This window comes from Streptopelia decaocto, assembly GCF_964273445.1.
Source record: "Streptopelia decaocto genome assembly, contig: HAP1_SCAFFOLD_92, whole genome shotgun sequence".
Lineage (NCBI taxonomy): Eukaryota > Metazoa > Chordata > Aves > Columbiformes > Columbidae > Streptopelia > Streptopelia decaocto.
Genome location: NW_028115951.1, coordinates 287,029 through 311,098, shown reverse-complemented (window position 1 = coordinate 311,098; position 24,070 = coordinate 287,029). Strand labels below are relative to the sequence as shown.

Below are 24,070 nucleotides of genomic sequence, written 5' to 3'. Positions count from 1 at the left end.
AGTCACCTTATATACGTAACTATATTCTAATCACGCCTCCACGCTCCAAGCATGGATTCGCTAAATGAGTATCGTGGGCTGTCCGTGCTCTGGAGTCTCACTGATGATACGTCCGATGACTCACGCCACGGCAGGACCCCGGTGATCATGGAACGCCCCTCTTTCCCACAGCAGATTCTGTTCTCAGCTTCCCGAAGCGGCCTTGAGACTTCTTCGAGCCAGACTAATTCATCAACAAAGTCCTTATCTACCAGAACCCCCTCCACATGCTGTATCTATGATGCTGTATCTGGGATGCTGTATCTATGATGCTGTATCTATGATGCTGTATCTGAGGTGCTGTTTATTTCTATCCTGTCCTATCTCTCTGTCTAAACCAGTTCTTGTGTGCATGTCCCTTGTGGATGGTGGTCCAGGTTGTCCATACAGTGTCCAGCCTCAAGGGACCGTTCTCCTGCCTGTCCAGATGTCTTCAGGAGACCCTCGGGATCAATGTCCAGTGTAGAATGCTGCTGTCACTTCTTCCATACACTGAAAAATGACAGAAAATACCCTGGAAAGAAAAACCCTCCTTTATGAAATCGTCTTTGAAATCTTCATCAGCAAATGTCCCATTGAAACCTCTCCCGTTAGTTCTACAAGTCTGGAAGATTTGAAGGAAATTAGGGAAAGAAACATCGCTCCTTAGGGCTTTCTGTGTTTTAATGAGCCCCATGGCGTATTTGGTGCTGAGTCCATGAACCTCAGATACCAAGCACAGACTGAAGAGTCTGCTCAAGAAGTCCAAGTCAGAAGCAAACGCCAAAGTACCTTGAAGCATTAATGGGCCCCACTGAGGGCTGTAACTGACAAAGCCTCCCCAGGGACTCGTTAGAGCAGATATTTGGAGGCAGCGATTGCATCAGGCAAAGGCAAAGTGCAGCAGCTCTGATGCTGAGAAAGCCCTTGGTTTGTCTGATGAAGGACAATGGCCAAGCCTTGAGCCCCTGCCCCTGGGAAGGGAGATCCTGTCCCTCTCGTGTGGCTCAGGGCTCTTCCTGGGGCTGTGGGGAGTGCGATGCCCAGTGCAGGACAATGGTGTGACACCTCCTGGCCTGCATGGGGGGTGCAAGGAGGCAATGGGGAGCCATGGCCATGACAACCATGTGTCTCCTCTGAGGCCTGGCTGTCAGGGACATCAGCCATAGCCAAGGGGACAAAGACCTTGGCTCTTGCAGGGACATCCAGTGTCACCCTTGGCCATCTCCACCACAGTCCATCCGACACTGTCCCAGGCCTGTGGCTGTTTCCCCACAGGCTGCAGACACCCCATGCACATAGACCAGAGTTCTAACGAAGCTGGGAAATTAAACCATTCTTTTTTTAATAGACTTATTCTGTGGTAACTGGTTGTAAGAGACTTCTTAGTAAATTCACCGTGCTAGTTTTTAGGTTATGGAAGAGAATGAAAGAAAGGCCACTTTTTGAGACCAATAGAATGCCAAATTTGGAACAAAGTTTTAGCGTAAGAATTCTTGTAGTTGCCAGGAAGCCCTCTACCTCTCTTGGGTCAGGATTTGTTAAGTAAATTGTAAGCTCCAATAACGTTTTCTGAGAATTCTGTTTAGTTGCATGGCCTACAAGAAGCTGCTGGGATGGTGCAGATCTGCTTGTGCAAGTGAGAAACCTCCAAGGAAATTCCGAATGCTGTATTTCCACCAGTATTAACAGCCAATGTCTCGATAAAGCAAACACTACACTGATAGAACTGAAACAGGACTTCGATCTGGTAAGGGAAAACAATATCCAATAAATATGACAACAAAAACGGTGTTAGAGACTTTGAGGAATAAACTCATGACAACCTTACAGGCTGACTGCATTCGATTGAACTTGCAGATTTGTCTCTTTATAGCTACAACATAGAAACAACCTGTGGCTATTGTGGAACAGTATGATGAGAATGCTAACACTGATATACTGATTGTACTCCGATCAAGAAATGCAGGGAATGAATTTAAGTCTTAATAGGCCATGATCCTTTTGTCGTATATGTACCATTTGTGAAATTTAATTCTGATTTTTTATTTGCAATCTACATCCTTGTCAATTGCACTAAGCTGATTTTCTTACCAGCACAGCTCTTGGCAGCATGAATGTAAATTGCTGCAGAACCTGCAAGTCTTTAACGTCAGGTCACAGACCATACGTGTATCTGGTCTGATCCTACACACTCGCACAGTTTTGTTGGTGGTTCTGGGCAGTCTCATAAAGCTGTAGTGGTCTGGCGTGAAGATAACGACTGGCATCATTCTGTACAAATTATCGAAGGTTCAACCCAATGAGCAGAACTTGGTGCAGCTTTACATTATTAGAGCTTTTTAAGGAGGAACCTCTAAATTTGGTTTGTGATTCCGAGTACGTAGTCAAGGTCCAACGCACGTATCTGATTCTGAACTGGTTTTTTGGTTTTTTTTTTTTTCTTCATTTTTAAACAAAAAGGAGAGAGAAGCAGAGAAAACACCACAAAACCAATTGTCAAAAGCATTGTATGTGATGAATCACTTATATCTAAGTGGTCCAGCCCAGATTTGGCCTGTGATGAAACACTTGGCAAGTGTGACCCAAAAACATGCTAAAACAGAAAGAAGCTGTTAGCCTCAAGTAGCAGAGAAAGAGGGAGATGTGCCTATTCCTTCCAAACTGGGGGAGAGAGGGGGGTTGCATTCTGCCACAGGAGGGTTGGCAGCATTAAACAGCTGTATAACGCTGCAGATCCAATTCCATTGGCAGCTGTAGGTCTGGGAAGTTCTCCGCGTGTCGATGGCAGCACCTGGAAGGAAGGGGGGGCAGATGACTGCGAGCGGAGGACTCGGTGCTCAGACGCGACCTGTGAGGCCGCTGCCAGCTCCTCGTTTTTCAGTCCTGTCCTCATCACCAGTTTGGAGAGCAGCGCCGGGAGCACGGCTGGGCTGCTTGTGTCCGTACCAGCGCTCTGCAGGGCCCAGTCAGACATCTCCACGGAGACTTGCGAAGCCGCCTCGGACGCTGCCTGGTTGAGGAACAGCACGGTCAGCAGTCCAAGCCCAGCAACAACCCCAAGGAGGCTTTCTCGGGGCTTCTGCCCAGCCAAACCTCCTTCCCCAATTGCACGCTCACCTTCCTCGCGCTGATGAGCTGCACCCTCAGCTGAGCCACCTCCTGCAGCAGACGCCGCATAGTTTGAGTTTGTGCCGCCAGCAAAGCCTGGTAATCGCTGAAGGACCAGGAAAGCAGATCTCGTCAGAGAGATGTCCATCCCCTCTGGGGAGCGTCGGAGCTCAGCATGGAGCACAGACACGTGTGCTTGCCCGGCTTTGCCAGCGCTTCCCTCCTCACCAGGCTGAGCAATGCAAAGGCCAGAGGGAAGGACGGGAGCCCTGGCCTTAGGAAATAGGTGCAGGTAGCACGAGGTGTGGGCTGAGGCTTCTGCACAGACCCAGTTCCAGCTCAGGAAACATCTCTTACTTCCGAGTCTTCCGTTCGATCGCAGACCCACAGATCTGCTCCTGAAAGGGAACAATTCCCCGTTAGAGTCTCCACCACCAGAGCTGCTGGGGCTCCCCGGGGGAGGCTTCCCCAGGAGACACGGCACAAGCTGCTCTTTCTTTGGGTCGCCCTGCGCGGAAGCAGAAGAGCCCGTGATTTCTCCAGCCGCTGTCAGCAGCGCTCCCTTGCAGGAGTCACCCACCTCCATCCATCCCTTTGCCCGTGTTGTCCACCCTGGCATCGAGGTTGTGCAGTAAATGCCAAGAGCCACCAGGAGCAACAGGAGGATGACTCGGAAGCACCTCATGTCCCTCAAGAACTGCATCCTCTGCCTGTCCATCACAAACCAGTTCTTTTTGGGGGCCATCTTGTGCCTGAAAAAGAGAGTCCAGGGGCTGTCAGGGAACCAAGTGCTGAGCGAACCCCTTCAACAGCTGGATTTGCATTCTTAGGCTGAAAAGCTGGAGGAACCTGATTTCTGTCCACACTGCTCAACACTACTGGCAGCTCTACCCCAGAGGAAGAGCTGCAGGAGCACCTTCGGAAAGAGAAGGAAAATAATCCATAAAGAGCAAATGAAGACTCTTGTCAGCAGCCTTGTGGTGTGGACTTCGCTCTCTCTTTGGCTGAGAAACCAGGATTGTTCTCACATAGAACCACAGAATAGTTTGGGTTCGAAGGGACCTTCAAAGCTCATCGAGTGCAACCTCGTGCCATGAGCAGGAACGTCCTCACCCTGATCGGGTTGCTCAGGGCCCCGTCCAGCCTGGCCTGGGATGTCTCCAGGGATGGTTCATCCACCACCTCTCTGGGTACCTGGGCTAAGCTCTCACCACCCTCAGCAGCAATGACTTCTGCCTCATGTCTGGGCTGGGGAACACACCCTGTTCTCCCCTTTGTTTGCACTGGCCCTGGACATCCCCTTCCCCCCGTCCACAGCAGAAACCTGCACTACGTACACGGCAAAGACGGACACACTCAGCAGACGTGTCCACATGGAGACCAGAGCACCTGCCCCACGGCAAGCGAGGCTGAAGACAATCCCTGGGCAAAAAAAAACAGAGACAAGTCAGGCCTGTCTCTTGAGTCTCCTCTCCAGGAGTTCATCCCCAAGGACGTCACAGCGAGCAGCAGTGGCTGAGCTTACATGCAATTTTTGTAGCCTCATTGCGCCACTTTGCAAATCCCCGAGTGGCTGAACCGGGACTTGACTCCCAGAATCACGTCACCAGCTCCAACCTCGTGCCGGCGCTCCTGCGGGAGGACAAAGGGAGATGCCGCTTGCCCACCAGCCCCACGCTGTGTGGGCATAGAAATATCTCTGAGAACACGTGGGATACGTACCTGTACAAGGGGTTCCAGGCAATGATGTCCCGGATTGTTTTGACAATTTCTGCAGTAAGAGCCTATAAACAAACCAAAGATTTAATCAAGGAAAAGACTGGAAAAGGACAAATAAGGCCTCAGTACAAATATGACACTCCATGATGTCTCCGGCACGGGAGCACAGCAATGCAGCCCCTGGTCCCCGCTGTGATGGTGTGTGGGATCGGTACCGCGCGGTGGGGCGGTTATTGCTCTGGAGACAAGGAAAGGCAAGAAAGGGAACAGGCTGGGGTCCTGCACACACAAAACAACTGGGTTTTGACCAGAAAATATGATCAGGTTGACCACTCAAGTCACCCGGTTTGATGGAGGATATTACACAGATTTAAGCACAGCCCAGCCTCGTCTTTCAGCAACGTTTTGAAGCTAATTGAGCTGTGGCAATGAAAAATAATTCTTTTCATCTAATCCCCTCATGCAGTGGCTGTGAGAAGCATGAACTGATGTTTCTGAGGCCTGAAATTAGAGCCTGATATTTCAAGCAACTCTACAGGACACGTCCAGGTTTGCGTGAATTCACTCACTTTAACCTCTTCTGTGATCTGAAAATCTTCATGAACCACGTTCTCGACTTCCACCATGAGAACCTCCTGCGCGGCCGCAGCGACAGGATCCAGCACCACTTCCACAGCTTGGTCCTTTGCTCCAGGCTCCTCCTCACCCTCTTTCTTGGAGCGTTTCTGTTTCCTTCGAACCTTCTGCTTGTTCTCGGGCTCCTCAGGCTCAACTTCCAGCTGCTTCTTTATACGGATCCTGAAAGCCAAAAGAAACCAGCTACAACCAATTCTGTTACATGTGATTTCAGCTCTTGGGCATAAAAAGGAAAGTCTAAATCATATTTTGAGTAAGCTAAAATTTCCAATTTTGACAAAGGTAACTGATTGTACGTGTTTCAACAAGATTTAGCTTTTGGTTTGTTTTGTCAAAATAAGGCTTGATTGAATAAAACATAATAAATGAGTGCCAGATACTGACAGGACTTACTAAATCAATTTACAGTAAGTAAGTTGTCATGCAAACAAATTTAACCACTAAATTAGTGGGTTAATGAGAGGGCGAGGGCGGCTGACAGCACCTTTATCGTAAACTCTATTAGTTTAACCAGTTGCAGAACTACAAAACCAGACTTCTAAGGATTAAAAGAATCTAAATAACATCAGACTGTCTGAATTCTCAGCCACATGCTGCAGCACATGAACAGAACAATTGCACTTGCACTTTAATTCTGGATATAATGTTCTGCTCTTTCAGTTTTCTGATTCTCAGCAGTCTCTCTGCTTTAAGTCACATCTGCTGCACTATCCACTGTAATACTAAATATTATATACCATGTGTAGAACAGATTTTGAAGTCATTCCATACATAGAGATTTGAAATTTTGGTTTGTTACACAGATTTCCTAGATCATGATTTTGGAAGAGATGAAACCCACAGTATATTCCACACCAATTAATCAAGTATTAGTCCCTAAAAGGGACATGGCATGAGCACCCTCCAAAAAAATCAGTTTCCCCGTTACTGTTTTTAAGCTTTTCTGAGTTTTTCCTGCTGTGCATCCAACCCCATGTCAGATGTTTGCAGTACAGAGCATGACCTACAGTTCTCCAGACCGGGATCAAAGTCTTGCCCACTCCACTGCCTTAAACTTTCCCCACCAGAGACCAGCGCTACACAAACGCTCAGGAACTGCAACAGCCTTTGACCAATCTGTCTTACTAGGCCGTGAATATGGAGTCAAAAACCCCTTGTGGTGCAGCAGACTCCCCGCTCACGCGATCACTGCATTATGCGCAGGGTGTAGGTCTTATTTTCCATGTGATCTTTAAAAACAAACAGCTCCCCAGCTACTCCAACTCTCTGCCACTGGCAACTTTTGACTAATTTTGACGACTCTTGTCAATAAAGTTCAAAGCCATTTTCTGGAGGGTGGGGTTGCAGCATGGAAATAGCTCTGGATTAACTACAGAAGGTGTCTAGAAGGTGTTCGGGGAGAGAAAAAGGAAGGATTTAGAAATGAGAGGACCCACACTTGCAGGACACCACATTTTGTTAATTTGGCTGCCAATCAAAGAGTTTCCTTTGCTATCTTTTTCCCTGTAAATACAGCACGTTCCTCCCATCCGATGTCCCGTGTGGTTCCAGTGACTGACCAGCGCTCTGTGTCTCAAATCAATACAGATGAATCCCCCACCCTTCCAAGGTCCAGGGAACTATTTCTATTCCAAGGAAACCAAAACCAACAGTTGCCAATTTCCAAAATCCAATCAAAACTGCGCTTTGATAATGCACTTCAAAGCAAAACCCACCCTCAATGTCTCCCCACCACGTTTCTGTCCTTTTCTTTTCCCTTCAAATGGAAATTCATTACTTGACACATTTAAAACCACGATTTTATATTGTCTTAGCTCAAAATACTTGGCACGATACAGCTACACCTACATTCCCAACAATAATCCTATTTTCTTCAGTTTGGTTCTTGGACAAGATTATAAAGACAAGACAATTATAGTTCTGGATCACATTTCTTTTTCTTAAAGCAAAAATACTGGCTTGAATTAGTTCCAGAGAAATTTTTTCATCATTTCTGAACCTTGCTGTACTTGACAAAGAAACCACTCTACTTCAGCTTAATGAGTGTTTGCTTGTATCAAATTAAAACCTATATAAGAATGACATGCACTAGCTCTTCCTTTTGGGGGTTAACCTGTTGGATCTGTAATATTACACAGAATATTAGGGCTGGAGCACCAGAGCTCTATCAGGATATGTGTTGTAACAAAGCAAAAGGTTGTTATACACAAGTTGTGTATGAAAATGAATATACGTGGTGAAAACAATAAAGGGATATATCTGTTTATAAAGAAGTCTGGTGAGACGCAGTGGAAGGACAAGTAAGAAATCACCTTCGGTGCCCCATGACGATCATGCGCAACTTGTCTCCAAGGTCCTGCATTTCGTGAATCTGCACAAAAGTTCCTATTTGGTAGATTTCGTTCAGATCCTCTACCACGTCCGATTCATTGCTATTGAGGGGAAAAAGGAGCAGATATTCAGAATCTTGAGAGAGCAGGTAACATTAAAAAGGACAGAAACGATCACTGGTTGCAGAACTTTAAACTGGACTCGGGAGCAAAGATACTCGACTTTATCCCCACTGTTACCACCACGTAGCTCCTTTCCAAATCACCCACCTGCCTGGATGGTTCATCTCCCTCCCAAATAATAATGGCAATAATAAACACCATTTCTGTAACATTATCCAGGGCAGGGAACTTCAGATCACAACTTTTAGTATAAACGCAGCCTATTAATGGAAATAACTTATTTTCAAAAAGATCAAGAGAAATTACTTACTTATCATCCTTTTTCAGAAAAACACCAGCATAGGGCTGGGCAAGACGAACTTTCCTCCTCAGCAGCTCAACCAGCTTCTTATTTTTCACCTAGGACAACAACGGCTGCTGTCATTTGGCACAATGTCTAGCAAAGCGATGCTTGCCAGCATCACAGGCGTTAACAGAGAGAAGAAAAGTAATAATTCTCTATTCACTGCAGAGCCTTCACATCGTCAGGAAATAAAGTATTAAATGGCAGAATTAATTTGCAGAATGAGAGAGAATATTTAACAATTATTTTAATAGAAGACACTGTTGATCTATGCATTGAAACGAATGACTTGAACATAAAAGTGTTGTGTGAAAATGTGCCTAAAGATCATAGTAATATATAACCTTCCCCTTCCCTCAACACATCTATAAGGACACTACAAGGTGCACATATTAGATTTGGACATGCAGAAAAATACTACAGCAGATATTATTATCAATAACACTACGTGAACAGGAAAATATTGATTCCATTCTTGTTACATTTACTCCAAAATCAGATGGATAAAATACTAGTAAGGTGCAAAAATATGAGTACTTGTTCCAAAATGCTTGCATTTCAGGAGGAATATGTATTTGTGGCCTATGAGCTCAAGTCACATAGCAAAGAGCAAATTTATGGCTCTTAAAAATACATATGGGGTGTAGAGGGGAAAGATCACGCTGAAATTTTGCGATGCCCATCCCCAGCCCTCACAGCCTCTCCTGTCACAGCAGCATCGCTCTGTATTGAATTTGTACTTTCTCCTCGCAGTTTTCACAAATATTGTTCTTGGTGCTACGACACAACCCCATGAAGCTGAACCAAAGACACATTTGCTCAACCTTCAGCAAAAGAACTCGGAGAAACCAGCAGACCCTGAAATAGCTTCTGTGTGAATCACTGACCTTCCCCGTTAGATGCAGCGTTAGTGATTCTGATGCAACACCCATGAAACACAAAGTCCGTACCCCAGAAGAAACCACCATTCCAATGTGGTCAGGATGTATAGTTAGAAATCACGGAATCCCCAGCCCCCCCTGCTCACGCAGGGTCACAGAGCAGATCACACAGGTGGGCCCAGGGGGTTGGAATGTCTCAGAGCAGGAGACTCCACACCCGCTCTGGGCAGCCTGGGCCAGGCTCTGGCACCTCCCAGCAAACAAGTTTCTGCTCATGTTCCCATGGAGCCTCCTGTGTTTCAGTCTGTGCCCGTTGCCCCTCACCCTGGCGTTGGGCACCACTGAGCAGAGTCTGGTCCGTCCTCTGACACCCACCCTGAGATGCTGATCCACTGATCAGATCGCTCTCAGCTGCTCTTCTCCAGCTCAACAGCCCCAGCTCCCCCAGTCTCTCCTCATCACAAAGATGCTCCAGATAAACACTAAAAAGCAGAAGGCTGCACACCTTGCTACCCCCACAAGCCTCTACGATTGAAATAAACCTGCGAGGACACAGAGCGCGGCTCTGAGGAGAAAAGCGCCCCTGGTCTCTGTCAGAGCCCCGGCCCCTCACCTCGATGATCCTGATGAATCGCGGGAACACGGGGTTGCGGGTCACGGCGATGAGCGGCACGCTGGGGAAATGCTCCGGGACGAGCAGCGGCGTCAGCGCCGTCATGACGGGCCCGGCCCCGCCGCCGTCCTCCCCGCTGCCGCCGCTCCCGCCCTCGCCGCCGCCGCCCTCCAGCGCGTCGCCCCCCGCCAGGCCCCCGGCGCTCCGCTGCTGCCACGGCGGGCCCGTGCTGAAGGCGACTCGGACGGGCGGCGCGGGGCCCGGCGGGGCCGGGGGCATCACGGAGGAAGCGGCCGCCAAGAAGCGGCGCCGCGGGGGCCCAGCAGCGCCGGCCGCCAGCGCCCGCACAGCCGCAAGCAGCGGGCGGCCGCCACGCCGCCGGCGCGCGCCCCGCGACACTTCCGCCCCCATGACTACCCGCGCAGGCGCCGGCAGCGCCACGGCGGGTTCTGCCGAGGGGCGCGTGGCGGCACGCGCGTCCGAGCGCACCCAGAGGTCCCGGGTTCGCGTCCCGGCCCCGGCAGAGCGCGCGATGGGCGCGGGAGCTGAGGGGGCCAAGAAGTTCAATGGTACCTGCGGTGGGTTAAAGGGGGTGGTCAGTAGGTCAGAGAGGTTCTCCTGCCCCTCTGCTCTGCCCTGGGCAGACCACACCTGGAATCTTGTGTCCAGTTGTGGCCCCTCAGTTCCAGCAGGACAGGGAACTGCTGGAGAGAGTCCAGCGCAGCCACCAAGATGCTGAAGGGAGTGGAGCATCTCCCGTGTGAGGAAAGGCTGAGGGAGCTGGGGCTCTGGAGCTGGACAAGAGGAGACTGAGGGGGGACTCATCCCTGGGGATCAGTATGGAAAGGGGGAGTGTCAGGAGGATGGAGCCAGGCTCTTCTGGGTGACAACTGATGGTAGGACAAGGGGCAACAGGTACAAACTGGAACACAAGAGGTTCCACTTCAATTTGAGAAGAAACTTCTTCCTGGTGAGGGTGGCAGAGCCTGGCCCAGGCTGCCCAGGGCGGTTGTGGAGTCTCCTTCTCTGCAGACATTCCAACCTGCCTGGACACCTTCCTGTGTCACCTCATCTGGGTGTTCCTGCTCCAGGGGGGGATTGCACTGGATGAGCTTTCCAGGGCCCTTCCAACCCCTGACATTCTGGGATTCTGTGTGATAAACAGAACCAAATATATTAAATGCTCTCTTAACAGTTACAGAACATTTTTGTGTGCCAGAATGCAGAGACCTATACTGCGCTCATATTACAACGATCAAACTGTGATGCTCATTGCAGTGATAAGTAATAGTATTTATTCACCTAGACCCACATCACCTGCCATAGGACTTATCATCCTACCTCAGATCGGAGTTTCACATCAGCTTTTCAAAACTTCAAAACTCCCCCTCTGTTTCCAACCAGGGATGACAACGTTTGCATCCCAAACCAAAATTCCAGCTGACAATCCAGCAAATCTCTCTTCTTCATTACAACAAAAGACAAGTGGCATAGAAATATCTGTGAGAACACGTGGGATACGTACCTGTACAAGGGGTTCAAGGCAATGATGTCCCGGATTGTTTTGACAATTTCTGCAGTAAGAGCCTATAAACAAACCAAAGATTTAATCAAGGAAAAGACTGGAAAAGGACAAATAAGGCCTCAGTACAAATATGACATTCCATGACGTCTCCGGCACGGGAGCACAGCAATGCAGCCCCTGGTCCCCGCTGTGATGGTGTGTGGGATCGGTACCGCGCGCTGGGGCGGTTATTGCTCTGCAGACAAGGAAAGGCAAGAAGGGGAACAGGCTGGGGTCCTGCACACACAAAACAACTGGGTTTTGACCAGAAGATATGATCAGGTTGACCACTCAAGTCACCCAGTTTGATGGAGGATATTACACAGATTTAAGCACAGCCCAGCCTTGTCGTTCAGCAACGTTTTGAAGCAAATTGAGCTGTGGCAATGAAAAATAATTCTCTTCATCTAATCCCCTCATGCAGTGGCCGTGAGAAGCATGAACTGATGTTTCTGAGCCCTGAAATTAGAGCCTGATATTTCAAGCAACTCTACAGGACACGTCCAGGTTTGCGTGATTAATTCACTCACTTTAACCTCTTCTGTGATCTGAAAATCTTCATGAACCACGTTCTCGACTTCCACCATGAGAACCTCCTGCGCGGCCGCAGCGACAGGATCCAGCACCACTTCCACAGCTTGGTCCTTTGCTCCAGGCTCCTCCTCAGCCTCTTTCTTGGAGCGTTTCTGTTTCCTTCGAACCTTCTGCTTGTTCTCGGGCTCCTCAGGCTCAGCTTCCAGCTGCTTCTTTATACGGATCCTGAAAGCCAAAAGAAACCAGCTACAACCAATTCTGTTACATGTGATTTCAGCTCTTGGGCATAAAAAGGAAAGTCTAAATTATATTTTGAGTAAGCTAAAATTTCCAATTTTGACAAAGGTAACTGATTGTACGTGTTTCAACAAGATTTAGCTTTTGGTTTGTTTTGTCAAAATAAGGCTTGATTGAATAAAACATAATAAATGAGTGCTAGATACTGACAGGACTTACTAAATAAATTTACAGTAAGTAAGTTGTCATACAAACAAATTTAACCACTAAATTAGTGGGTTAATGAGAGGGCGAGGGCGGCTGACAGCACCTTTATCGTAAACTCTATTAGTTTAACCAGTTGCAGAACTACAAAACCAGACTTCTAAGGATTAAAAGAATCTAAATAACATCAGACTGTCTGAATTCTCAGCCACATGCTGCAGCACATGAACAGAACAATTAATCAGGCATCATTGTTAATAGCTCAGGAGCTGCATGAACCAACAACTCTGATGTGGATTCATTCCCTCTTCTTGTCTCTCCAGAAAAGCAAGTTCGCTCTTGCACTTTAATTCTGGATATAATGGCTTTAAGTCACATCTGCTGCACTATCCACTGTAATACTAAATATTATATACCATGTGTAGAACAGATTTTGAAGTCATTCCATACATAGAGATTTGAAATTTTGGTTTTTTACACAGGTTTCCTAGATCATGATTTTGGAAGAGATGAAACCCACAGTATATTCCACACCAATTAATCAAGTATTAGTCCCTAAAAGGGACATGGCATGAGCACCCTCCAAAAAAATCAGTTTCCCTGTTACTGTTTTTAAGCTTTTCTGAGTTTTTCCTGCTGTGCATCCAACCCCATGTCAGATGTTTGCAGTACAGAGCATGACCTACAGTTCTCCAGACCGGGATCAAGTCTTGCCCTCCCCACTGCCTTAAACTTTCCCCACCAGAGACCAGCGCTACACAAACGCTCAGGAACCGCAACAGCCTTTGACCAATCTGTCTTACTAGGCCGTGAATATGGAGTCAAAAACCCCTTGTGGTGCAGCAGACTCCCCGCTCACGCGATCACTGCATTATGCACAGGGTGTAGGTCTTATTTTCCACGTGATCTTTAAAAACAAACAGCTCCCCAACTACTCCAACTCTCTGCCACTGGCAACTTTTGACTAATTTTAACTACTCTTGTCAATAGAGTTCAAAGCCATTTTCTGGAGGGTGGGGTTGCAGCATGGAAATAGCTCTGGATTAACTACAGAAGGTGTCTAGAAGGTGTTCGGGGAGAGAAAAAGGAAGGATTTAGAAATGAGAGGACCCACACTTGCAGGACACCACATTTTGTTAATTTGGCTGCCAATCAAAGAGTTTCCTTTTCTATCTTTTTCCCTGTAAATACAGCACGTTCCTCCCATCCGATGTCCCGTGTGGTTCCAGTGACTGACCAGCGCTCTGTGTCTCAAATCAATACAGATGAATCCCCCACCCTTCCAAGGTCCAGGGAACTATTTCTATTCCAAGGAAACCAAAACCAACAGTTGCCAATTTCCAAAATCCAATCAAAACTGCGCTTTGATAATGCACTTCAAAGCAAAACCCACCCTCAATGTCTCCCCACCACGTTTCTGTCCTTTTCTTTTCCCTTCAAATGGAAATTCATTACTTGACACATTTAAAACCACGATTTTATATTGTCTTAGCTCAAAATACTTGGCACGATACAGCTACACCTACATTCCCAACAATAATCCTATTTTCTTCAGTTTGGTTCTTGGACAAGATTATAAAGACAAGACAATTATAGTTCTGGATCACATTTCTTTTTCTTAAAGCAAAAATACTGGCTTGAATTAGTTCCAGAGAAATTTTTTCATCATTTCTGAACCTTGCTGTACTTGACAAAGAAACCACTCTACTTCAGCTTAATGAGTGTTTGCTTGTATCAAATTAAAACCTATATAAGAATGACATGCACTAGCTCTTCCTTTTGGGGGTTAACCTGTTGGATCTGTAATATTACACAGAATATTAGGGCTGGAGCACCAGAGCTCTATCAGGATATGTGTTGTAACAAAGCAAAAGGTTGTTATACACAAGTTGTGTATGAAAATGAATATACGTGGTGAAAACAATAAAGGGATATATCTGTTTATAAAGAAGTCTGGTGAGACGCAGTGGAAGGACAAGTAAGAAATCACCTTCGGTGCCCCATGACGATCATGCGCAACTTGTCTCCAAGGTCCTGCATTTCGTGAATCTGCACAAAAGTTCCTATTTGGTAGATTTCGTTCAGATCCTCTACCACGTCCGATTCATTGCTATTGAGGGGAAAAAGGAGCAGATATTCAGAATCTTGAGAGAGCAGGTAACATTAAAAAGGACAGAAACGATCACTGGTTGCAGAACTTTAAACTGGACTCGGGAGCAAAGATCCTCGACTTTATCCCCACTGTTACCACCACGTAGCTCCTTTCCAAATCACCCACCTGCCTGGATGGTTCATCTCCCTCCCAAATAATAATGGCAATAATAAACACAATTTCTGTAACATTATCCAGGGCAGGGAACTTCAGATCACAACTTTTAGTATAAACGCAGCCTATTAATGGAAATAACTTATTTTCAAAAAGATCAAGAGAAATTACTTATCATCCTTTTTCAGAAAAACACCAGCATAGGGCTGGGCAAGACGAACTTTCCTCCTCAGCAGCTCAACCAGCTTCTTATTTTTCACCTAGGACAACAACGGCTGTTGTCATTTGGCACAATGTCTAGCAAAGCGATGCTTGCCAGCGTCACAGGCGTTAACAGAGAGAAGAAAAGTAATAATTCTCTATTCACTGCAGAGCCTTCACATCGTCAGGAAATAAAGTATTAAATGGCAGAATTAATTTGCAGAATGAGAGAGAATATTTAACAATTATTTTAATAGAAGACACTGTTGATCTATGCATTGAAACGAATGACTTGAACATAAAAGTGTTGTGTGAAAATGTGCCTAAAGATCATAGTAATATATAACCTTCCCCTTCCCTCAACACATCTATAAGGACACTACAAGGTGCACATATTAGATTTGGACATGCAGAAAAATACTACAGCAGATATTATTATCAATAACACTACGTGAACAGGAAAATATTGATTCCGTTCTTGTTACATTTACTCCAAAATCAGATGGATAAAATACTAGTAAGGTGCAAAAATATGAGTACTTGTTCCAAAATGCTTGCATTTCAGGAGGAATATGTATTTGTGGCCTATGAGCTCAAGTCACATAGCAAAGAGCAAATTTATGGCTCTTAAAAATACATATGGGGTGTAGAGGGGAAAGATCACGCTGAAATTTTGCGATGCCCATCCCCAGCCCTCACAGCCTCTCCTGTCACAGCAGCATCGCTCTGTATTGAATTTGTACTTTCTCCTCGCAGTTTTCACAAATATTGTTCTTGGTGCTACGACACAACCCCATGAAGCTGAACCAAAGACACATTTGCTCAACCTTCAGCAAAAGAACTCGGAGAAACCAGCAGACCCTGAAATAGCTTCTGTGTGAATCACTGACCTTCCCCGTTAGATGCAGCGTTAGTGATTCTGATGCAACACCCATGAAACACAAAGTCCGTACCCCAGAAGAAACCACCATTCCAATGTGGTCAGGATGTATAGTTAGAAATCACGGAATCCCCAGCCCCCCCTGCTCACGCAGGGTCACAGAGCAGATCACACAGGTGGGCCCAGGGGGTTGGAATGTCTCAGAGCAGGAGACTCCACACCCGCTCTGGCCAGCCTGGGCCAGGCTCTGGCACCTCCCAGCAAACAAGTTTCTGCTCATGTTCCCATGGAGCCTCCTGTGTTTCAGTCTGTGCCCGTTGCCCCTCACCCTGGCGCTGGGCACCACTGAACAGAGTCTGGTCCGTCCTCTGACACCCACCCTGAGATGCTGATCCACTGATCAGATCGCTCTCAGCTGCTCTTCTCCAGCTCAACAGCCCCAGCTCCCCCAGTCTCTCCTCATCACAAAGATGCTCCAGATAAACACTAAAAAGCAGAAGGCTGCACACCTTGCTACCCCCCCAAGCCTCTACGATTGAAATAAACCTGTAAGGACACAGAGCGCGGCTCTGAGGAGAAAAGCGCCCCTGGTCTCTGTCAGAGCCCCGGCCCCTCACCTCGATGATCCTGACGAATCGCGGGAACACGGGGTTGCGGGTCACGGCGATGAGCGGCACGCTGGGGAAATGCTCCGGGACGAGCAGCGGCGTCAGCGCCGTCATGACGGGCCCGGCCCCGCCGCCGTCCTCCCCGCTGCCGCCGCTCCCGCCCTCGCCGCCGCCGCCCTCCAGCGCGTCGCCCCCCGCCAGGCCCCCGGCGCTCCGCTGCTGCCACGGCGGGCCCGTGCTGAAGGCGACTCGGACGGGCGGCGCGGGGCCCGGCGGGGCCGGGGGCATCGCGGAGGAAGCGGCCGCCAAGAAGCGGCGCCGCGGGGGCCCAGCAGCGCCGGCCGCCAGCGCCCGCACAGCCGCAAGCAGCGGGCGGCCGCCACGCCGCCGGCGCGCGCCCCGCGACACTTCCGCGGCACGCACGTCCGAGCGCACCCAGAGGTCCCGGGTTCGCGTCCCGGCCCCGGCAGAGCGCGCGATGGGCGCGGGAGCTGAGGGGGCAAAGAAGTTCAATGGTACCTGCGGTGGGTTAAAGGGGGTGGTCAGTAGGTCAGAGAGGTTCTCCTGCCCCTCTGCTCTGCCCTGGGGAGACCACACCTGGAATCTTGTGTCCAGTTGTGGCCCCTCAGTTCCAGCAGGACAGGGAACTGCTGGAGAGAGTCCAGCGCAGCCACCAAGATGCTGAAGGGAGTGGAGCATCTCCCGTGTGAGGAAAGGCTGAGGGAGCTGGGGCTCTGGAGCTGGACAAGAGGAGACTGAGGGGGGACTCATTCATGGGGATCAATATGGAAAGGGGGAGTGTCAGCACACACGCACACTGGAAGAGCTTCGTTCCTATTTTAAGTCCAGACCAAAGCAGCCAAGAGCCGTTTAGCGTCCCCTGGGCAACCTGACAGAATTCATGTTCCAGACCTCAAACACCGCTGCTCCGGGGGGTTACAGACAGAAACGGGGATCGCTGTCCTTCTTGACAGGGCTCCTAAAGTAGACGACCTGTGGTTAATATTAGACACTGCAACTGCAGCAAGCAATCCAGCAGCCGCTCTGTCCTGCTCGGCTCTGCCCACTGGTCACTTTGTCACTTGGAATCCGGCACTTCGACTCTGGAGCTCTGCCAGGAGTTCCCTGCTCAGCCAAGCTGCTCTTCTGCCGCTCGCTTGATGTCCGACCTTGGACTTGTCCCACCAAGTCCCCCCATGCCAAGGATGTCCCAGCTCTGGGAACGGCCCAAGGCTTCCAGCCAAAGGCACTTGCAGCCCCAGCCCCTGGGAGCCGCCCGTGGGGGCCAGGGCAGCCCAGCCCCCCTGAACCCTTTCCCTGACCAGGAGGAGCTGGGGAGGCTCTTGGGCTGGGACAGAACACGGGGAGCCTCAACATTCCCTCCTGGGACACCCCAAAGAGTCCTTAGTTACCAACAGCCAGAGGGATGATGGCGCAGCCACCGCTGCGGCTCCCAGCTCGTGGCCCCCGGCCCCCCCCGTTTTTTTGGCTCCTGCAGCCCATGCAGCCATTCATGCTCCCCCAGAGATTCTGCCCCCCAGGTAGGGACCCACCCCGACCCCTGCAGCCCGGGACGCTCCTGGGAGCAAGAGCGGAGGTGAGCGCCGGCCATGGCTCCTGTCTCTCCTGCAGGCTCAGCCCCCCTGTGCCCACTGCCCGGGCAGGAGCAGCCCTTCCCCACAGCCTGGGCACCCCGGGTGGGGGGGGCACCCCCGGCCCCCCAGGCCCCACCAGCAGGTACGGCACCCCTGTCTGCTCGGACACCCTGGCACCTTCGGCCCCTTCGCCGTCCCCGATCCCGGGCACTCCCAGCACCCACCACCCCTGTCCCCCGGCACATACGGCACTGGGCAGAACCGGGGCTGTTGGCGATGGGGGCCGGCTCGAGGGTTCCCATGGAGGGTCCCCCCGGCCCAGCACAGCTCCCTCTCCCCCACACAGGGCTGCAGAGAGCACCATGCTGCTGCTGGTTCAACCCCTGGGTGTTCCAGTTCCAGTGGGCCATGCCCTACGGCCACCAGGGCACAGCGGTGGTCCCATCCCCTATGGTGCTGCTAACCTCGATCCATGGCTACCAGCACGTCCAGGGGCAATGGACACAGCCGTACAGCTCCGGCACGGCCACCGCTGAGGGGACACCTGGGGGCAGCAACATCTCCAGCGGTTCCTCTGCTGCTCCCCAGGAGAAAGACCAGGAGGACCCAGGAGCTGAGCTGCACTTGTCTCAGGAGATGCTGTTTGGAGAGGCCCATCGGCTCTTTGGCGTCTCTGCAGTCTGCCGGCCTGGTGCCAGCAGCAGCCCCATGACTGGGGACACTGGGGACACCCCTGGAGAGGGGAGTTTTGTGGCTCCTGCCTCCTCACCACTCCCCATGTCTGTCACCACCTGCGAAGGGCCAGTGGAACCACAGAACGTCTCCGGCCACCACCACGGGGACACCCCCAGGCAGCACCAGCCCCCTGGGCAGCACCAGCCCCCCAGCCCCTCTGCTGCCCCCCACCACACAGCTCCTGGGGACCCAGTGGGACACCCTGCTGTTACCGAAGAGGTGCCACTGGAAGAGGCCCTGAGCATCTTTGGCTGCTGCTTGGACACAGTGGGGGTCACCCAGGACACTCCTGTCAGCAGCCCCAGGCCAGGGGACCCTGGTGTCACCAGCCCACCCGTCCCCCAGCCTGACTTCTCGTCCCTCTCACTGCCTGAAGATCTTCTGAGCCCTGACTACACCGTCTCCAAGCTGAGAGAGGCCGTGCTGAGCATGGCCGAGCTCTATGTGCTGGGGATGGAGCCCCCGGAGCTGTGGAGGGACGTGGGGATGGAGCTGCCACTGCCCCAGGCGGCCAAGGCAGAGCAGCGAGGGCAGAAGCGGGGGCAGAGCCCCTCGGCAGAGCCCCCCAGCAAGCGCAGGGCTCTGCAGGGAGCAGGGGGGTGGGAGGGGGGGATTAGACCAGAGAACACCGGGGGTGCGGGTTGGGAGACGAGGGGTGCAGTATTTGGGGGTGGGGGGTCTGGGGTGTGTGGGAGGAGTGCGAGTGTGTTTGGGGGTCTGGGGGGTTGGAGGGTGTGGGAGGAGGGTGGTGGGTTTGGGGGTGGGTGGGTCAGGGGAGGTGTGGGAGGAGGGGGGTGTTCGGGGGTGTTAGTGGGGGCGGGAGGAGGGGGTGGGGGGTCAGAGTAACTCTGGGACCTTTTCTCTTGTTTTTCTGTATTAAACCTTGTTTGTCCAGAACTGCTCCGTGTCTGTGTGGGAGGGGGAGGGAGCGCAGGGGGCACCGGGAAACGGCCCTGAGAGCTGCAAAAGCCCCAATGAGCCCAAATCAGAGCCCATGAGACCCCAAGGACACCAAGTCCCCCAAAGGCTGAGTCACCGCCAGCGGGACAGGCAATGGGGGCTCCCCTGTCCCCTTCCCCAGGGCAAGACGCGCTTTGGCGGGGGGAGCAGGACAGACGGGTCCTTGTGCGACTCACGGACACGGCCCCACGCAGGAAGCAGCTCGGAGCCCCTGGGACAGGGACAGACCTGGGGGGGCCGGGCTGGGGACGGACACACAGACAACAGGGGCTGCAACGTCTTTGGAACACGAGCAGCATCCCCTGCAGTGGGGACAGGGCTGGGGACAAAGCCCTTCAGAGCCTCAGGACAATCCGGCCCTTCCTCGGGTCCCAGCGCTCAGCTCCAGAGCCCGGCTGTGCCTCCCTGCCCACAGAACAACCCGAATCACCCCAGAATGGCGAGGGAGGGGCTGCAGGGCAGGGACCCTCCTGCCCTTGTCTGGCTGCACCTTGGGCAGCTGCAGGACCAGGAATGCCTGGAAATAAAATTGGAAAGATAATCAACCACTAAAGCATGTTTTTAAGTGGGGATTCCAAACGCCTCTGAAATGCTTACAGCCTTGGCGCATCCACCACCCCCCACAAAAGCCTCTTCCAGTGCTTGACCACCCTCTCCGCAAAGAAATGGCTCCTCCCGTCCAGTGTGAAGCCCCTTGTGCAGCTTCGCCCCATTCCCAGGGTCCTGTCCCGGCTCCAGGAGCAGAGCTCAGCGCCTCCCTCTCCACGGCCCCTCCCCAGGAAGCTGCCGAGCCGGGAGGGGTCGCGCTTTGACCCCAGCAGCGACTCCAACCCACGGCAGCCGCTCGCTCACTGCCCACCCACCCCAGGGGAGAGGGCACCGGGGCACTCGGGCTGGACACAGACATGCTTTAATGAGACCACGGAATAAGACTAATGGGCTACTAGTAATATTATATATACAGTGAAAAGTCGACTATAAAATAAGAGACGTTAACTGCAACTCCTCACAAAGTGCGTCCCAGCGAGCAGCCGGTCCCGGCAGCAGCACCTGGTCCCCAACAGCCGATCCGGAGAGAGAAGAGAGACAAAGGCAGCAAAGGCCCAGAGGCCTCTGCAAACGGCAAGATGGCCAAAGGCCCTACTAAAGAAACCCCAAACAGAACCGCACCGGAACAGCAGAACCCAGACGGCTGTCTGTCTGTCCCTGTCCGTCCCTCCAGCCACAGCATCCTAATATCCTGCAAGGCGAAGCCTGAGGCCAAGGGCATGCAGCGTTCTCATTGGTCGGTCTGGGTGTCAGTCAGGGGCTGCCCCGCCCATGGCCCCTCCCACCCGTGGGCGGAGCTCAGAGGCCTCGGCTGCCACCGCAGAGCCTGGAAACATCAACTCTGTCCGGGGTCGGGTGGTTGTTCTCCCGCCGCATCAAACTGCCGCGCTGGCCTCGGAACAGAAAGGTTTCTGACGGCGTGAAGAGCGGGAACTGGCTTTGGGTCACACAGCACAGGCTGGGAGGGCGTCTGTGCTCCTGGGCCCTGAGAACTTGTGACAAGAAGTTCTCTCCGTCGCTGCCGTTGCTCCAACGTTTTCTTCAGATCTCCTGTTGCCCTGAATGCACTTAATAAAGCCCTTCTTGGTGTCTGACACAGATCCCACCAGTTCCAGCTCCACTCGAGCTCTGCCCTTTGGTGCCATCTCCCCGCACCCATGACCGACGGCTCCATCACCTTCCTGCCCAGCCTGACCTGGCTCCAGAGACGGTGAATTCCTGTCTCCTCCGGAGCTGGGCCAGGAGTTCCCTGCCCAGCCAAGCTGCTCTTCTGCCGCTCGCTTGACGTCCACCATGGGAACTGCTGGCTCCTGAGCTTCTCCACGGGGCTTCTTCAAGCCTGAGCAGCACCGGCCGACTCCTGAGCCCTGGGCGATGGGCAGCAGCCACGCAGTGCAACCTCTGCTCTGTTTGGCGGCCCCTGACCCTCCCCCAGAGGCTCTGAGCCCCCTCCCGTCTGACTGGAAGGGCTGCAGCATCCAAGATCTCCCTTCCACCCCGTGCGACAGCTCCACCTCGCCTGCCCTGCCCACCCCTCCTGCCCAGCCCGGACCCTCCTGCCCAGCAGTGCAGGCGTGGGACTCGTCCCACCAAGTCCCCCCATGCCAAGGATGTCCCAGCTCTGGGAACGGCCCAAGGCTTCCAGCCAAAGGCACTTGCAGCCCCAGCCCCTGGGAGCCGCCCGTGGGGGCTGGGGCAGCCCAGCCCCCTGAACCCTTTCCCTGCCCAGGAGGAGCTGGGGAGGCTCTTGGGCTGGGACAGAACACGGGGAGCCTCAGCATTCCCTCCTGGGACACCCAAAGAGTCCTTAGATACCAACAGCCAGAGGGCGCAGCCACCACTGCGGCTCCCAGCGCGCGGCCCCCAGGCCCCCCCGGTTTTGCGGCTCCTGCAGCCGATTGTGCTCCACCAAAGCTTCTGCCCCCCAGGTAGGGACCCACCCCGACCCCTGCAGCCCGGGACGCTCCTGGGGGCAAGAGCGGAGGTGAGCGCCGGCCATGGCTCCTGTCTCTCCTGCAGGCTCAGCCCCCCTGTGCCCACTGCCCGGGCAGGAGCAGCCCTTCCCCGCAGCCTGGGCACCCCGGCGGGGGGGCACCCCCGGCCCCCCAGGCCCCACCAGCAGGTACGGCACCCCTGTCTGCTCGGACACCCCGGCACCTTCGGCCCCTTCGCCATCCCCGACCCCGGGCACTCCCAGCACCCACCACCCCTGCCCTGGCCTGGCTGATTCATCCCCAGAAAATTCCATTTCCAGAGAACATCCCCCATCCCTGGGGCCATCTCTCCTGTTTCCTCTCCCAGAAGCGAGTCTCCTCCCCCTTGCAGCCCCGTTCCTTGCTCAGCAGCTCACCCCATGGGGATGCCCATGTGCCTGGGCAGAGCCGGGGGCTGTTGGTGATGGGGGCCGGCTTGGGGGGTGCCCATGGAGGGTCCCCCCGGCCCAGCACGGCTCCCTCTCCCCCACACAGGGGGAGTGCAGAGAGCACCGTGCGGATGCTGCTTCGATCCCGGGGTGTTCCACATACAGTGCACGAGTCCCTGTGGCCATCAGGGCACAGCGGTGGCCCCAGCCCTCCGGTGCTGCCGAGCTCCATCCTCGGCTACCGGCACGTCCAGGGGCAACGGGCACAGCCCTACAGCTCTGGCACGGCCACCGCCGCGGGGGCACCGTGAGTTGCTTTTCCCCAGAGTTCTGTGTTGCTGCAGCTGGCAATGAAGTATTTGCAGTTAGAGCGTGCTGGAGCGCCAGGGCAGCTGCTGGCAGTGCTCTGCTGAGGTTTCTGCTCTAACGGGTTGAATTCCTGTCAATGAGCACTCTTTTCCTGGAACTCATTCCTACCGAAGCCGGGTGGCACGTGGCTGCCGTCTGGTGGCACGGCCCGGGATACTGACTGTGTGAGCGGGCGGCTGCCGTGGAGACGGGGGCTCTAGAACATGGGGGTGGCCGAGGGGGAGGGGAGGGAGCGGGGACAGAGGCCCTGGGCCTGGGGCCGGGGCTGCTTGGCCTTTCCTCTGATCGGCTGCCTGGGACTGAACCCTTGCTCCTCCCATCAAAAGATTGGTCAGAAAACCTGTCAATCATCCATGTGCCACTCTGCTTCCAGGTATGATTGGTGGAGCCAGCATGGCCCGCCCTTCACAGTGCCCAGCCTTTCAACCCTTGCCACCTCCCCTGCAGCCTCAAAGTTTATTGGTTGGTTACATATCAATCACAGACCTTCTCCCCACCCCCTCAAATGCCATTGGCTGTCCTGACTCCCAAACTGACTTCTGGGTGGTTGTTGCCAGGCAACGAACTCCACTTAAAAATGAAGCTGGGGGCTCTAAGCAAAGGCCATGGGTAATGGAAGACATGGCAGGACCCTAAAAATGAAAGTTTGAGCACTAAGAAGGAGGCTCTGGGCACTCAAAAGGACGGGCAGATGCTACAGCTGGTGCTTTGGGCCCTGAACACGAGGGGAAACGGGTGGTTCCCACCCGAGCTGGGTTTGGTGCCCGTGACCCCACGGGACAGACACCAGTGCTGTCCGGAGTGGCCACGGAACAGACGGAGCCCAAAGCCACGGGCTCCATGAGCTCAGCGGGGTGTTGTGACATTTCATGGACATTTCACAGCGGTGGTCCATGGGCTCAGGAAATGTGGGGGGAGAATCAGAATAAAACTGAGAAATCTTGTGGGTTGAGATCAAAAGCGTTTAATAATCAAAGTGAAATAATGGTAATAATTACAAATTGTAATGAAAAGGCAAATAGAGAGAGAAATAAAACCCAAGAAAGACAAGGGATGCAGCTGAAAACAATTGCTCCCCGCCAACCGACCGATGCCCAGCCAGGCCCCGAGCAGCGGCCCCCCCACCAACCTCCCTCCTCGGTGGAAAAAGGCACAAGCAAGTTATCCTGAGAGTCTTTGGGAAGCAGCCTGAGAAAATCCTGTCAAAGGATCTTCTCAGTTCATCAGAAACA

General features: G+C 52.6%; 2 protein-coding genes across 2 annotated transcripts; both read right to left on the bottom strand.

Annotated features, from left to right (window-relative positions):
* Positions 1-1,140: 1,140 nt before the first annotated feature.
* On the bottom strand, positions 1,141-10,086 carry LOC309452496 (lon protease homolog, mitochondrial-like). The gene is made up of 10 exons (XM_082077118.1): positions 9,775-10,086; positions 8,248-8,336; positions 7,797-7,916; positions 5,418-5,646; positions 4,852-4,913; positions 4,655-4,761; positions 4,467-4,551; positions 3,710-3,881; positions 3,139-3,527; positions 1,141-3,031 (listed from the first exon to the last, which is right to left on the bottom strand). Exons 1-6 carry the CDS (start codon positions 10,051-10,053, stop codon positions 4,728-4,730), a joined length of 813 nt encoding a protein of 270 aa, XP_081933244.1. The 5' UTR covers positions 10,054-10,086; the 3' UTR covers positions 1,141-3,031; positions 3,139-3,527; positions 3,710-3,881; positions 4,467-4,551; positions 4,655-4,727.
* Positions 10,087-11,142: 1,056 nt separating this feature from the next.
* Positions 11,143-18,165, bottom strand: LOC309452514 (lon protease homolog, mitochondrial-like; the record flags this gene model as incomplete). The annotated part of the gene is made up of 6 exons (XM_082077134.1): positions 11,143-11,361; positions 11,869-12,097; positions 14,304-14,423; positions 14,751-14,839; positions 16,278-16,759; positions 18,111-18,165. The coding sequence occupies 6 exons, from the start codon at positions 18,163-18,165 to the stop codon at positions 11,143-11,145; spliced, it is 1,194 nt and encodes a 397-aa protein (XP_081933260.1).
* Between the last annotated feature and the right edge of the window lie 5,905 nt (positions 18,166-24,070).